We start from the raw sequence: 17,545 nt of genomic DNA, 5'->3' as shown, positions 1-17,545 counted from the left end.
CATAATCATCATCAACAACATGACAGTTCAATGATACAGAGGTACATTCAATAATGTCTGTAAACACCATTTATTAGATCTGCTGAGTAAATTGATTGGTGTTTGTATTTACTTTTGATAATAACTTTGCATTGGTATTTGAAATGTTAACACTTAAATAATAGGAATTGTACCGTGACCCTGTATTGGATGGAGCCATTATTGTAATTGTGTGGATGAATGGATGATTTCAATTCATTTGACTTCTCTGGCCAATAAGAAGGACAATGGGAAATCACTAGAAATTCCCAAATTAAGTTCATTACTACATACATTTATGTCTGATAACGTTTCACATTATATATATCAAACTGCATTTTGACACAATGTCACTAAAAATTATATTTAAAAAATATTATCTTGATACTTATGCATTTTAAAAAGGTGATTCAATGTGGTTGCTTGTGCTCATAATTGTATTTATATTTTAAAATGTATTGGGAAATCCTTCTTCTGCCAATACTGGATTGTACAATAAGTCATGTGCTGTAGAAAAGTTGTGTTTTTTGTGACTGTCAGCACATATTGTGACATTGTGGACAGTTCGTAAACTGCTAGCATTGTTTGGAATTTTGTGCCGAGGGTCCACAACCACTTATTACACAACATAATAAACTAGTAGAAGGGGAAGACAATGGATGGATGAGTAAATATTTCAAGGTCCTCCTCCATAGAACACCACTGGCAGGGAATTGAATGGTGAATCATTCAAGGATTGCAGGGACCAGTTTATCTTGCCTCACTATAAACTGCAGGGAGGAATGGCACCATATTCTAAAGGATTAATTCTATGGATTGCATTGCAGTATAGCAATCATCGAGGTTAATGATGGTTCAACACTCTTTGAAAAGCATTTATATAACTGTAGTACTTTGTTGTCCCAACAGGTTTGGTAACTTATTGTGTATAGGTTTGAGAGGAAATGGCTATTAAAGAAGAGTTATACAAAATTCAGTTTGTACTCAATGCAACTCCTTCTGGGCTTCTGGTCTCAAGGTCTCAAAAATGCCCACAGACCCTTTACAGAGATACCAAGAACTCATCAGCTTTTGTCCTTATCAAGAAAAGACAGAATAGTATATGTGGGAAATTCTGTTAGTGCAGTTAGTATGCTAAAATAATGCAGTATTGTAATAAAGAACAGCAAATGTATATAATTACTTAATAACAAATGGTTCTCTACTAAACATAAAATGATGTATGGATTACAGCTTTGTCACTAAATTTAACTGAAAGGATAACATGTTAAACCACAAGACTGTAAGCAGTAACTGGTGTCTGTATTTTAAAATATTGAATTAATAACAACAAAAGTAACCAATATGAAATTTAAAAGAAATGCTACTTTTCTAGGACTTCTAGATCCACACACATTATGGACACTACTTGTAGATACACCCTCCCCTCAATATCCTGTACATATGTATTGATAGATTTGTGTGTGTATATGCATACTATACATGTTAAAGAGCTGTAATACACTGCATACCTACAAAATTAATATACAGCTCTGGAAAAAATTAAGAGACCACTTAACATTGATTTCTAACCTTGGAGTGGCGTCTTAATTCTTTCCTGAGCTGTATTTGCATTATTTTATTTAATAACCCTCAGCTTTATGCTTTATGTAGATGCTTTGAAACTTTTACCATGCCACAATGAAAGTCTCCTTGCAGAATTGCCTGTCTGCAAAGACTATACATACACACAATCCTTACTTAGGAGCCTCATTCTGCCAGATCAGCTCACAATAATAAGCTGCCCTCAATCACCCCACATACTCTTCAGTGGTAACTATTTTATTGTTTTATTTTCTTTTTCTTGCTTTCTCTCCATCTGTCTTTTTAGAACATCCATTACATGTGTACTAACCTATAATCAAAAACTGTTGAATGTGGTGTCACTTGCATAGACAAACAGAATCAGTAATGAGCTGAAATAGTATTTTAGTCCATCATATCCCCATTATCTGTAAAACCCGCTGCGCACAGCCCGAGTGACCAGACCCAACTCAATTAAAAATTATTCAACATGTTCAATCTTCAAAACTAAAGGAATACCACTGAATAAAACACACCTTAAGTCAGTAAGGACACACACATTGCTAAAACTTATGTCAACCTCGATCAGTTGAGCCAAGTTCAATCTGGAAGGGTTTAGTTGGGCTGTGTAGAATTTAATACTACAAGAAAAGAATGATTCCCTACAACCTGCTTATTTCTGCCAATAAAGGAAGAAACTTAAAAAAACAGTTTAGGTGTTTTGAATATTGTGTAATGAAACGGTTATTCCAAATTTACAACCAAGACTCACCTATCCTACAACATTAAATTATAAATAATGGCCAATAATAATAAATAATAAATTAAGCCAATATAGTAATTAGTTCAATTACATAACAGAGAGCTCAGTTGAAATGAAAATTAGAAGACCCCGGACCAGGGCTGGATTTTGCTATACATAATGGGTTGTGCAGTTCTACATCTAAACCCAATGTACTGTTCTTTAATTACAATATATGTAAAAGATGAAAATTATTGTCAATAAATGGTGGTTGTATTAAAACATTGGCCTGTAGTTGAAATATGTATGCATGTTCGATTGCTGCACAAAATCATTACTGTACAGAAACAAAAGTGTTAGGATATTCAATGCTCTTGTGATCTGTGTTTATTAAGTGAGGATCCACTGGTTGGTCACATACACCCAAGACAAAACCCCACACTGGAAGGGATATTTAGGTTTTATCTTCCTCTCTAATAAATAAAACAATCAGCAATATGCCATAGACAGTTTTTGTTTTTGTTTTCTAAGCCTAGAATACATTTCAAATTAGGGGAAGGGAATTCTATTAAATAGAGAATACGTTGTACCTATTATGTATGTGAGAAATTGGACACTTATGTATTTTCCATCACACTAAGGTGATTAAAAAGCAACCTAATGATCAGTCAAGCCATCCTTAATTGTGACCAAAGGTCTCCAAGGAGGTACAAACATAAATTAGGTCACTTAAAAGAAAGACAGTTCCTCCTATAGATTTAATCTACATTTCCATCAATGGAAATATCACATTATTCAAAGGACATAGATAAAGCTAAACTAAACTACAGAGTGTGAATTCCAGTTTGTAAATTAGTGTGAAAGTTAATTGATTTAGGAGGCCTACAGTATGAAAATTATCTAAAATCAGTGGTATCTAAATAATGGACGGATATTTTGGCATTACTCACAAGACTTTAATGCACTGCATGAAACAGCCTTGCATTCACCATTTGTCTGCAGTTTATTACTCATGCCTTAACCTGCTCATATAGGTTCTTACAGATTCTGAAATCCAGAATCAGCCTACCTAAAATCTCACTTTGAATAAATTTACAGAAAAAAAACACATGCATCCCGTTTTCTTTCCGTGCTGCATTAATGAGATCATTGACCTAACAAGAAGCTTCCTTTTCTCAGTTATACTGAATTTAAAATATGACACATCCACTGCAATGATCAAACAATGTGGAGACTGGACAAAAATCTCAAACTAGTTTGCTGCAGAATTATCAGTTAATAAGAAGTATATTTTGAGAAAAACTCTCTAGAGGAAGAGGTGATAGACAGTGGAAGACGAAGAGGAAGAACAGCATACATTAATAGCAATTTCCTGCACCATTACTCAGTTTAACTCATGACTAACCTTCTACACAAAAGCTACCGATCTAAAACTTCACATGCTAAACCTAACAAACAAATCAGACCTCCATTGAAAAATGGTATAACGCATCCTCAAGTAATTCACTAAGGGTGTGTTCTCTTGGTCCGGACCAAAAACAAAAATTATACATTTAGTCCTGGTTCTCTTAGCATTCACACTGGCATTTTTAACGCAGCTTCTTCACTTTTATGCAGCACTGTTCCACACTATTGTTGAACCCACTTTCCCTTAACCCATCACTGAACATTTTGAACACTTGAGCATTTTTGTGTGTGCTGGAAATATGCTCGTTGGACCAAATGTTAATAAGGAGCTTTACCTACTAATCGCTCCATGTCTGCCCTCTGCTCATTTTGTTGTGAGTAGTGTACACTGCTGTTCCCACTCTATGGGTCTCATCTTGTGACACCACATCCTATTATTGGTCCGTTTAGATGCCTTTGGTCCATATTGCTTTCATATATCAATCAAACCGCACCAAAGTTCGTTTGGAAGCTTGTTTGGTGCGCACCAAGGTCGGGTGGCAGCGTTTACACTTGTTCAAATGAACCGCATTAACAGAGCAATCGCAAAAGAGTTCGTTTTAATTGAACCAAACCTGCCAAGTATGAACACACCCTAACAGAGAACAGTTAAGAATTCAGCAGACTGCCATGTGTGTGTTACAGGGTTCATAGTGTAAGAGGCTGTTGAACTGACTGCAACCCTCTGAACTTGGTGTGGATCAAGTGCCTGGATGTGCGCACGAGATAATGGTTTGAATCCAAGTAGGGGTCTGACTACATATGTTACTTGTGGTCTAGTTATATTGTCTGTTTGAAATGTATGTTGGTCTTTTAAGCCTGATGTTTGGTATCTCTTGACATTGGAAACAATTTAGAAAGCAATAGCAATATTCATGTTACAACCTAATTCATTATATGGTTTACACCGCATTCATTACTATGGGTTTTTTATTGTATTTATTTAATTAATTACTTTTCAGTAAATTTACAGCAATACTGAGAGACAAATCAAGAGCATTCTGTAACCGAGTCTGTACTATGCAACTTTAGGAGATATTTAATAATCCAAACAAAACAACAAAAACAGGCTGAAACTCCTGTGATACAATACTCCTGTGATCCTCCTATGCATACACATTTAAAGACATTGATATCAGGTAGAAAGGGTTCATTCTTAGAGGATGTTTTACAATAACATTATTTCTGTTCAGCTGTAACAGTTTAATCACTTTATTCATAGGAAATTGCATAACTTCCTTTTGCATGATGTTAGAGCTGCAAAAAACTAAATATCTAACCTTAACCTGACCCAGAACCTGAATTCTGTACAGCAATCACATATAAAAACTTTCCTGAGAATAAATTTAATTTAGGTTCATAAATAACGTTGATTACTTGAAGCATTGATTCATCCTTTGAAGCAGCATACAATAGTCCAGGCCAATTATACGTATTGGTAACCCTCTTATAGCCAACCTACACGAACCTGCCTGACCTGATTAAATAGATTTATGAATCATTATTAACATTTTCTTAGAACAGTTAAATATGATAATGAATATGAGAGTATGATAATAAATTCCTTAATTGCTAAAAAGATATACATATAATGTGTTGTACTGGCATCTGCCATATCTAGAAAATTAATATTGGTAATAATGTTCATTAAAACCTCACAAACCCCAATGGACTGATCTCTGGGTAGTAAAACTATTTTTTTTATATTTAAATGTGATTACCACAACATATAGATAAATGTTATCTAGCACAACAAAATATTTTCAACACTAGAATAGTACACTTAAAATCCTGCATTGGTTCAGATAAATTATTTTCACTGCTTAATAACAGGTTGAAATATGCTATTAAATATATAAAAGTCAAACTCACCATTAATGAAGGAAGTTCGGGGGGTGAGTTTTGCCCATGTGACGGTTTGAAGCAAAACATGCAGCACGATTCCGGATGCTAGTCTCCGCAATGTCATACTGATGACTGATCCTGCGCCCACGTGGAGAGGAGGCAAAGAGAGACCAGAGGATTTCCACAGTGCCACAGACTGGGAGATAGATGGCACGCTGGTTGGAGGCTTTCAGAGAGTGAGTGTGTCCAACACCACTGAGCGTCTGTGACTGGTGCGGAGTTGAACAGAAGACAGGGACTTCCTCTGTTTGCCGAGACCAGTCATTGTGAAAGGGGCAGGAACTGCATCTTGGAGGAAAACCACAATAACTCAGATTCAGAACTGCGTTCGCCTGACAGTGACATTACCATTGATGGGGCTGGCTGAAACCGTATAGTATGTTGTACCATTCATGTACTTGTTACATGCAATTTCATACATGTGTTACATTTTTGGCCTGGAGAGAGACCAACAACTAGACTACAGATTTGGTTTCAAAGGTTTACATTACCTTAGAAACTAAAACAAAATTTTAAATATCTAATGAAGTGACTTTGTTTGTCATACTGTTTGTCTCATTTAAGCTATGTTACACTTTGGTATACTCTTGAAAGGAGGCCACCTATCACCCTAACATTTAAGAAATCAGTGAACAGGATGCTTGGATGTGTGGAATTGAAATCAGGTCTACTGGCCAGACCTTATTCCAAATAGTGTTCATTTCCCCCAGAAATGCATAAGCAGGGCGGTATGGTAATGAATTGTTGACGAGGGGAGGGATTCTGGCGGACCGTCGAGTGGGAATATTGATATGGGAAATACTGGTGTGTTGAAAAAGAAGGACATTACCACACTTGAGACCATTCAAAGTACAGGGACTAGAGTAAACCCTAGTCTCAAGGGATTGTCTTGATGACATCAAAGGACCTGAATCTCTACAGTATTGAATATAGATTATTTGAGTCAGGAATTCAAAACCCTGAATGGGATTGAAAAAGGTCATCTTTATTATTAAAACAATTAAGTTAATCGTTATGTGAATCCATTGGAAAATTTACATTCTGAAGCTCTAGTATGCCTATGCCACTTTTCATCAGCAGAGTCAATTTTCCCTTGAATTGAATTACTTCCTGCCCCCCCAAAAATTGCTTCGACTAAAGAAGCTACTTCCATATTTCGGTGATTGACATGCGATTTCTAGCCTAAATAACATGAAATGTAACCTGGCTTAATGGTATTGTGTGTATCTTTACTTTCTCAAGGTTTACGGATCAAATCTCACTTCCAACATAAGCCTGCAACAATATGGAAATGGTTAAAAACTTCTCCATAATGAATCTCCATTGCTATCTGGCATTGTTAATTATTATTAACCATTAGATTTAGTACTGAATTAGGAATATCTTCATAAAATGTATTCCAAATAAAGATGTTATCACTGGAATGTATTGTTACATTGCTTACTATAGTAAACACATGACCTAACTTGGTACACTTGCATTACAATAATACACAGGGCCACCACTTATGAAATCTTGATACATTATTGCATGAACACTAAATGGAATCACCACTGTAAATTGTCTGAATTACTAGAACACAAGATAACTAGAAAATACACTGTGATGACTTGTGATTGCTCTGTAGCACACTCTCCTCTTCTGCAATAAGTCGTCATTCAGCCACAACTCATAACAATGCCTAAGACCGTCCTCATAGCCTGGTCAATTTGATTTGTGTCAAAAAGGGAATGATTTGTGCAAAACTCAAACGTTGAACAATAATTAGAATTAGAATTCATAATCATAATAATACATTATATAAAGTAAATATTAAGGTAATTAAGTAAAAAGTGAAAATAATAACAGCAAATAAAGTCAATGAGGTAACCTTATGACACCTGTGGTCCCCGGGCTCCTGCTCCCCCCGTGACTTATAATTGTTATAAGATATCACATTATGTTTTACATTTACCCATTTATACAGCTGGGCATTTCCTGGAGCAATCTAGGTAAGGTACCTTGCTCAAGGGTACAACAGCAGTGCCCCCACCTGGAATTGAACCCACAACCCTCCACTCCAGAGTCCAGAATCCAGAGCCCTAACCACTACTCCACACTACTCCCTTGTCACCAGCCACCAGTCCTTGGTTTTGCGTCTTCCAACTTGTTCCCGGGGAGGTAGGTGGCCATAGATTGGCCGTCCTCCGTTTCCCCTGGTTTCCTTTGTGAGGGGGGGGGGATAAGTGATGCAGTGCCGGGTGGTGCAGTGGGGGACCACCAGGTTGGAGCGATTTACTGAGTATCGATCCACTTCCTGTTATGGAGAGACAGGAGGAGAGCCTGGAAGTGGAGCGTTTTGATAGTGAGTTACAGAGAGAAGAACTGATTCTTTCTTCAATTTGCATTTAGTTTTTCACAATAATCAGAAAGTGGAAGCGCTCTCCACCACCATCATCAAAACACCAAATGAGGGAAGAATGGTGTTCCATCTCTCCAGTAGAGTTCCAGAGACGTATAGAATTTATGCCAATAGCATTGAAGCTGTTCTGGCGGCTCGTGGTAGCCCAACACCTTACAGGGACACTTTATGTTGGTTCTTCCTATACACACACAAAAACTGTAAAACTTTCAATACTCGCTGGGTCTTAAGTAGCAGCCGGTGTCCAATAGTCAGCGGGTTGATTTGCATAGTCATGTAAACAAAAGCTGGTCTCTAATAAACGCCATTTAGATAGTGTCACTATTTGGTGCATTAGACCACGATAAACCATGTCCTCTTGTACTTTACTGCTGTTACAAAACTGACTTGATAAGGTTTTATAATTAAAGACAAAGTAAATCGATGGTTTCATATTATTACATATTTACATAAACTTCAATATTTAGTTTTTGCATCTTTCTTGTTTTCAGTAAATATATATTGTGTATTAATTCAAAATAAAATCTCACATAGATATATATATATATATATATATATATCACACACCTAAAGGATTATTAGGAACACCATACTAATACTGTGTTTGACCCCCTTTCGCCTTCAGAACTGCCTTAATTCTACGTGACATTGATTCAACAAGGTGCTGAAAGCATTCTTTAGAAATGTTGGCCCATATTGATAGGATAGCATCTTGCAGTTGATGGAGATTTGTGGGATGCACATCCAGGGCACGAAGCTCCCGTTCCACCACATCCCAAAGATGCTCTATTGGGTTGAGATCTGGTGACTGTGGGGGCCAGTTTAGTACAGTGAACTCATTGTCATGTTCAAGAAACCAATTTGAAATGATTCGACCTTTGTGACATGGTGCATTATCCTGCTGGAAGTAGCCATCAGAGGATGGGTACATGGTGGTCATAAAGGGATGGACATGGTCAGAAACAATGCTCAGGTAGGCCGTGGCATTTAAACGATGCCCAATTGGCACTAAGGGGCCTAAAGTGTGCCAAGAAAACATCCCCCACACCATTACACCACCACCACCAGCCTGCACAGTGGTAACAAGGCATGATGGATCCATGTTCTCATTCTGTTTACGCCAAATTCTGACTCTACCATCTGAATGTCTCAACAGAAATCGAGACTCATCAGACCAGGCAACATTTTTCCAGTCTTCAACTGTCCAATTTTGGTGAGCTTGTGCAAATTGTAGCCTCTTTTTCCTATTTGTAGTGGAGATGAGTGGTACCCGGTGGGGTCTTCTGCTGTTGTAGCCCATCCGCCTCAAGGTTTTACGTGTTGTGGCTTCACAAATGCTTTGCTGCATACCTTGGTTGTAACGAGTTGTTATTTCAGTCAAAGTTGCTCTTCTATCAGCTTGAATCAGTCGGCCCATTCTCCTCTGACCTCTAGTATCAACAAGGCATTTTCGCCCACAGGACTGCCGCATACTGGATGTTTTTCCCTTTTCACACCATTCTTTGTAAACCCTAGAAATGGTTGTGCGTGAAAATCCCAGTAACTGAGCAGATTGTGAAATACTCAGACCGGCCCGTCTGGCACCAACAACCATGCCACGCTCAAAATTGCTTAAATCACCTTTCTTTCCCATTCAGACATTCAGTTTGGAGTTCAGGAGATTGTCTTGACCAGGACCACACCCCTAAATGCATTGAAGCAACTGCCATGTGATTGGTTGGTTAGATAATTGCATTAATGAGAAATTGAACAGGTGTTCCTAATAATCCTTTAGGTGAGTGTATATATATATATATATATATATATATATATATATATATATATATATATATATATAGCTGTATATTTGTATTGCTGTTAATTGAAGTGATTGAACTGTCAATTGTGACATAATGCATAAGGAAGCATAATGTTGATGGTTTGGTTTAAAGCACATTTCCACAGTTTTGGTTATTTAGCGAGAGTTCACAGTATATCGAATCTTAGACAGCTAACAGAATTACTGGTATCTTGTTTTCAGTCTCATGTATAGTTCACCATACATTGAATGTTTGTTTGCATCTTTGGAAAGGAAATTATTAAAAAAATAAATACATAAAAGCCTGGCCTATTAGTATTTCTACAATGAAGCAATGTTACCAGGCTCTTCTTATCCTGCATGAGTCCACGATGTCCTTTTATTTATGAATGTTTATTACAAATTGCTGGTCTGCAATTGACACCGGGGCTTCTTGCAGTTATTTGGAATAAACAACGGGGACGTTTAATTTAAGTTTTATAGTATATATATATATATATATATATATATATATATATATATATATACACTCACCTAAAGGATTATTAGGAACACCATACTAATACTGTGTTTGACCCCCTTTCGCCTTCAGAACTGCCTTAATTCTACGTGGCATTGATTCAACAAGGTGCTGAAAGCATTCTTTAGAAATGTTGGCCCATATTGATAGGATAGCATCTTGCAGTTGATGGAGATTTGTGGGATGCACATCCAGGGCACGAAGCTCCCGTTCCACCACATCCCAAAGATGCTCTATTGGGTTGAGATCTGGTGACTGTGGGGGCCAGTTTAGTACAGTGAACTCATTGTCATGTTCAAGAAACCAATTTGAAATGATTCGACCTTTGTGACATGGTGCATTATCCTGCTGGAAGTAGCCATCAGAGGATGGGTACATGGTGGTCATAAAGGGATGGACATGGTCAGAAACAATGCTCAGGTAGGCCGTGGCATTTAAACGATGCCCAATTGGCACTAAGGGGCCTAAAGTGTGCCAAGAAAACATCCCCCACACCATTACACCACCACCACCAGCCTGCACAGTGGTAACAAGGCATGATGGACCCATGTTCTCATTCTGTTTACGCCAAATTCTGACTCTACCATCTGATGTCTCAACAGAAATCGAGACTCATCAGACCAGGCAACATTTTTCCAGTCTTCAACTGTCCAATTTTGGTGAGCTTGTGCAAATTGTAGCCTCTTTTTCCTATTTGTAGTGGAGATGAGTGGTACCCGGTGGGGTCTTCTGCTGTTGTAGCCCATCCGCCTCAAGGTTGTACGTGTTGTGGCTTCACAAATGCTTTGCTGCATACCTCGGTTGTAACGAGTGGTTATTTCAGTCAAAGTTGCTCTTCTATCAGCTTGAATCAGTCGGCCCATTCTCCTCTGACCTCTAGCATCAACAAGGCAGTTTTTCCCTTTTCACACCATTCTTTGTAAACCCTAGAAATGGTTGTGCGTGAAAATCCCAGTAACTGAGCAGATTGTGAAATACTCAGACCGGCCCGTCTGGCACCAACAACCATGCCACGCTCAAAATTGCTTAAATCACCTTTCTTTCCCATTCAGACATTCAGTTTGGAGTTCAGGAGATTGTCTTGACCAGGACCACACCCCTAAATGCATTGAAGCAACTGCCATGTGATTGGTTGGTTAGATAATTGCATTAATGAGAAATTGAACAGGTGTTCCTAATAATCCTTTAGGTGAGTGTATATATATATATATATTTAATGTTTTGGAAGGGGGGCTAGCTTTCCAGGTGGTTCTAGGGTGGGATTGGTCTGACCTAGGCTCTCTAATGTTAAATTGATTGGGGTTACACAGGAACGTGGAACAAGGGGGGACAGTACCTCTGATAGCTGCAGGAGATGAGGAGTCCGGCCCAGCTTACACTCAGAACGGAAAAGTGGGCTGGGGTTCCCGAGTGTGAGAGCAGTCGTGTGACAGCTCCAAGGAGGGAACAGGACTCTCTCCTGGCCTGCAGACTTTGCCCTTGACCAGTCAAGAGATGATGCCTGTGTGATCAGGTTTTGGTCATCGATAGTCAAGTGGTGAATGCTGACAGAGCCCACTGCTACTCCCAGTTTCATATGAAAAAAGATTTGGTATATTGGGTGGACCAAAGATGCACTGGGGAAGATAGGGTGAGCAATTACTCATACCTGTCAAACCTTGGCACTTTGTGTTCAATGGCTAGTCACCTGTGATGAGACGAGACGAGACCATAAGCAGAATAACTGCTTGTTTTTTCTGGCCAGGGATTAATAAAGACTGTCCTGACTAAAAATTATGTCTCTGATACAGTTCAGTTCAGGGGTGTCCTTTTACACTGGTGACGGATCACACCCTCCTGCAGTGGCTTCATCGAATGAAGGACACTAAACACTGGATCACCCGGTGGTATTTAGCCCTGTAGGGATACCAATTTTGAGTGCATCACAGGCCAGGTCCCCTCCACCGCCCCTGCTTTGGGTCTGAATGGGCCTCGAGCCCATTCTAGCGGGGTCGGCCCTGTCCCAGGATGGCTGTTGGTGAGGACTGGGTTGCCTCATCAGTAGCGGCAGCTGCGTCTTGATGAGGTGTTTTGCACCAGGTAATCAGATGCACCTGCCGCGCAGACGCAGACAGCAATCAGTGCGATCATGAAGAAATTAGTTTTATTAGTTGCATGGAGTGAAGTCCACAAACAGAAACAATTACTGCTTACAGTTAATATCCAAGTGTATTAAAAACGTGCTGAACACAGATTTCACAGGACCCCATTGCAGTGCCGTGACAAGTTTAAAAAATAACTGAAGGACAATAATCTGAGCAGCAGCAGTGGATTTTATTAACATTTGATTACGAACTGGACGGTGTTTCAGGCTGTTGTTGTGAAAGGTGTGCAGGTCTGTTGTACAAAAGCCCTGCAGAGACCATCAGTATGAAGGCGAATACAATTTAGTTAACGCGTGCCCCTAGTTAAATTAATGAATAAATAAATACAGCAGATCTGGTTTCCCTCTAAAACATTAAGGACTGTTTTTATAAATACATCCAATGTCTGAAACGTGTACACTTTAGTTAAATTATAGCTTGCTATATTGTACTTGCTGTTAATGTGATTAATTGTGAAACGTGTATTTTGTCTCGTTTCAACTGTAACTTAAATTAGTAAGTAAATTAAAAATAATATGGCAAAACGTGTTGTTTGCAGTTACAAATCTGTAGTAAGAGTAATAAGGGAGTCAAGTTGTGCTGTTTAAAATACATATCTACTAGCACATCTTGATTACAATAATACTAAATAACAAATATTTATTTTTATTGTTGCACATGGAAAGATATCTTGTGGTACCATAATGCATGTCTGAATGAAATAGTCTATAAACGTTTAGCTCTTCCTAATATTTCTTAATAGAAACGTGTATTTATTACACTGTCTCCAATCATGTAAAGCAGAAATAATAAAATAGCCACAAAAGTGCTTTCCACGTCAGACTATCGCTCATAGTGTTGTTTTCTGTCCTTGTTTTTAAAACAACACTATCCAACAACCGTAGGCACGGCCAGTGGAAACGAGGCATTAGAGTGCTCATGACAGTGTTCAGTGTTTGCTTTTCTTTTGCTTGTTGTGTTAGTTTGTTTATTTTGAACATTCTCGCATTGGCTACCTGAACCCACTGCATTGTTCAGATCTGTTATAGACTGCTACACTGAAGTGATTGTATCCAGATACACATAACATCATAATAATTGAATGACAAGTATTCGTTAAAGCAGCTTACTATTAACTAATGTATTGGCTTTTTGGAATTTTGAATCTTTAACTCCAGGAACAATTAAGTAAAAAACTGCAGGTAAATGTAACGTACAAGGTATTTTATAAGTAGATTAATACGGTTCATATTCAATAATAATAATGGAAAAATCTGAAAAAAAGTAATGTCAATTAAACAGCCTATGTATTTTTCCTTGTAAGGCATTATTCAGATCTGCTGTTTAAAATTACTGTAAATGATGCTGAAGTATCAAAAGAGACTTTCTCTCTCTTTCAGTTCCCTAACATCTTCCAAAATGATTCATTTTGAAATCCTCCTCAGACATACATCTCTATTTCTTATGCCTGATATTACACTGCAGGTTCCTCACAATATTCACTAGTAAATGTTTAAAGTCATGAAAATCGAAGAGTGTAGCACGCACATGGTTTTAAATGTCATTCTGTAGGTGCTAAAATGAAGGCCCTGTTAAATTCATAGAAGTACATTGCCACAGCTACATGACTTGGTTGTCAGTCCAGAACTTCACATTTTAAATCAAACCAGTCTTAAGGATAGGATTAAAGATTGGATTATATATAGTAATCACTACATCATCAACAGTCAAAATATGAAATATCCATCAGCATTGTGGCAGTTTAGACTAATCTGTGACTGATGTGGTTGTCTTAATGATTATAAAATATTTGATATTGCCACAAAAACACTAAAGATGGAAGAAGATTGCTATTATAAAGACAAAATATATTAAATATTCATGATAGGGAGAAAAATAGCAATTCATTCAATAACCTTATACAATTGCTTTCATTCGTTTATTTCAGGTACTGACATTATAAATATTGATCCATCCTAGTTTACACTTTTTCTGTGGTTCCAGAGCTGAGCCATTATCTGTTGTTGCACCCACAATGATGAGTTAATAACTTTAACAATAACAAGGTTCAAAACTGTCATAAAAAGCCCCTCAATTGCTACTGTATTTTGAAAATAACATCACACAGATATTTATTTTCTTCTTCTGAAAGAGCACGATCTGCCAGCATGCCTGTAGACCACTCCATGTTACTCTGCTTTATTGTTTCTTTATCCGACATATTTACAAGTGTTGTTAAATATAATGGAAACGTAAAACAAAAGTTTGGAATTTTTTGCTAAATGCACAGAAGACCCCAAAAAGCTTAATGTAAATTTTCAACTGAAAATTGATAAATCATGGAGGAACAAGCAATCTCCAGGATCATTTAACCAATGAGTTGATGTATCCATTTGGGCATAATGGGTCATTTGCATAGAACTGAAAGCAGCATACTGGAGATGATCCTGTGTTTAGCACAAAGCTCCATACTATTATTACATTATTATTTTTATTATTAATAATAATAAACCAAAAAATATAATGTTGACACAAACTCTGATCTGTAAAAAAGGGAGTCTTTTTATTATAGTTAACCAAAATGTCAAGGTTACTCTGTTCCAGTATATTTACTACTTTCAGTAAAGTTGTGCCTTTTAAGGTTACTGATATTGAGGTTCACACTGATTTGCCTTTTTCAACACTTTTTTCTGTATTGAATAAAATACAAATTAAAGTTAACATACATATGTTACCGCACGCACAGTTTATTATGAGGAAGGTGATTTTACTGGAAGGTTTCATGTTTCATGCAAGTAAAATCAATACCTATACAAAAACTGTGTGCTTGTAAAAATAAATAAAAACATGATTACATTCAAGAAAACTTATTTTAAACTACAAGGGGATGTTTTAGCTTGTTTATATGGATTACCTGGGGCAAAAAAAGTAGGATTTTTATTACAATCTATACACTAGTAGATAATGTGACATCATCAATAAAGTATGCAAATTTGCACCAATAAAGCTTCGAACCTATGTTCAGTAATGTGTTGCAACCCTAAGGTAAAAACTGACCCTTCAGGGCAGCCCTAGGTGGGTGGGGTTTCTGAGGCTTGTGGACAACAACAACCAATGAGCTCCACAGTATTCTCAGGGAGAGCCACATCAGTCCTCCACATGAAGGTATAGTATAGCAACACACATTTAGTAGTATGGGATCCCTATATCCCGCTTGGTTAAGCAGAAGGAGATGTTGTGGAAAGTCAAGGCTAAAAATAATTGTTGATTCCAAATAAGGAGGGTATAAATTAAATTAAATAAAATAACTTGCTAAGTTGTTTCTCTCCATGACCAAGGCTTGCAAGTCATCTCAACTTTTTTTGAGATGACAAAGCAGGTATCAAAATTGAATTGTAATGAAACTATGCACAAATAAAATATATGTAAGGAAGAACAGCCAGCTACCAAATGTATTGACCTGTTGATAAATCTGGAGGTGTGTGGGCACTAACAGGCAATGAGTAAATGTGGAAACTATTAACTTAACACATTTGTAAAGTGTATCTGAAATACAGCATCCTGTTCCATTGTGGTTTATATACTTCCGCTTGCAGATGTTGACAGCGATTCATGTATTAAAAGCAACAAAACTGCAAGAGACAAAATAAATCTGATGGAAAAAAATAACTAATTAAAAGCCTGTGTTTAAATTTTAAAAATGTGGATGTTTTTTTTTTTATATATATATATAAAATAAACACCACTTACAAAATTACAATGACAAATATCTCATTGTACACTTAGGTGAATGCTGACAGTTTGTCTTGAGATGCCAAGAAAAAGCTGTAACAAGAGAAATTAAAGGGCAAATTCATAACCATACTAATTCAACTATCACTTGCCTACAATTACCCCTGACATTGTTTCTGGCTGATATTCTTATTGTATTACACATTATATTACCTTATTTTTCTATTATGTTTTTCTGCATTATTTTCTACTGATTTTCAGACACTGTACTCAAAGATGTGCTATGTGTTCCTGCATCAGGGTGCTCTTTTTCATCTGATGCTGTCTGCTTAGAAATTAAACTCACAATCGACATCTGCTTTGATTAGTATGGCTGCCAAAATAATCGAAAAAGCAAAAACTCCTTTAAATGCATTTAAATCCAATTAGAGGGTTAATATTGCCACCTTCAGGATTGGAGTGTAATCAGCAAATGCAATTATTTTTTTCCCCTTTCTAAAACCTTCAAACCACATTTTTATACACATTGATATGAACGTATTATTAAAATGTACTGTAAAATGAATAGATAAGAGAAATATAAAGAGAAGAGTCCTTATGCTACATAAAATGACGAATGTATTGCAGTTTTCTTTTTTTACATAATTTAATTCAGAGCAAAACATCTGAACAGCTATCGATTAATATGATAATCGATTATTCTATACATAAAACGATCGATTATTTGAATAATCACAAAAACAAAAACATTGTTTTATTATCAATACATTCTTATGGGGTCCTGGTGCCAACATTGCATCTTATTCTAGAGTTCTCCGAACTCAGCATTGTGATGGATCTGGCTGCCGCAAACACTGCTTAATTACCTTCTATTCTGCACTGTTTTCTGAACGTATCTCGCCACAACACTCTATAGCTCTTGGTAAAAATTACATAAACTACAACTATGTGCAACTAATAATAAAACTAGCAATTATAATATACAACTATATTTATATACTTGTAAAAGGTAAATGGATTGCCGCAACAGACGGAAGACAGGTACATGGAGGCTCTAAACAACATGCGACTGAATAAAAACATGGCATGATCGTGGACCCCGGCTTTCAACTCATTCTACAGTATCAACACTGGCTTTGGGAATGACAAGAAACTACAGTGAGGGAAAAAAGTATTTGATCCCCTGCTGATTTTGAAGGTTTGCCAACTGACAAAAAATGATCAGTCTATAATTTTAATGGTAGGTGTATTTTAACAGTGAGAGACAGAATAACAACAAAAAAATCCAGAAAAACGC

General features: G+C 37.0%; 1 protein-coding gene across 2 annotated transcripts in view; it reads right to left on the bottom strand.

Annotated features, from left to right (window-relative positions):
• Window positions 1-17,545, bottom strand: part of sema4ab (sema domain, immunoglobulin domain (Ig), transmembrane domain (TM) and short cytoplasmic domain, (semaphorin) 4Ab) — a 53,396-nt gene that overhangs the window by 18,825 nt on the left and 17,026 nt on the right. The window contains exons 1-2 of one of the 2 annotated variants that reach the window (XM_066721654.1): window positions 7,707-7,891; window positions 5,642-5,962 (exon numbers count right to left, since the gene is read on the bottom strand). In XM_066721654.1, coding sequence (XP_066577751.1) covers window positions 5,642-5,738 — 97 coding nt within the window. In that variant the 5' untranslated portion in view covers window positions 5,739-5,962; window positions 7,707-7,891. Of the gene's footprint in view, window positions 1-5,641; window positions 5,963-7,706; window positions 7,892-17,545 lie in introns of those variants that run through there. The other variant, XM_066721653.1, reaches the window with a different exon arrangement.

This window comes from Amia ocellicauda, chromosome 14 (assembly GCF_036373705.1).
Source record: "Amia ocellicauda isolate fAmiCal2 chromosome 14, fAmiCal2.hap1, whole genome shotgun sequence".
NCBI classification, from domain to species: domain Eukaryota; kingdom Metazoa; phylum Chordata; class Actinopteri; order Amiiformes; family Amiidae; genus Amia; species Amia ocellicauda.
This window is presented reverse-complemented; position numbering and strand designations above follow the sequence as displayed.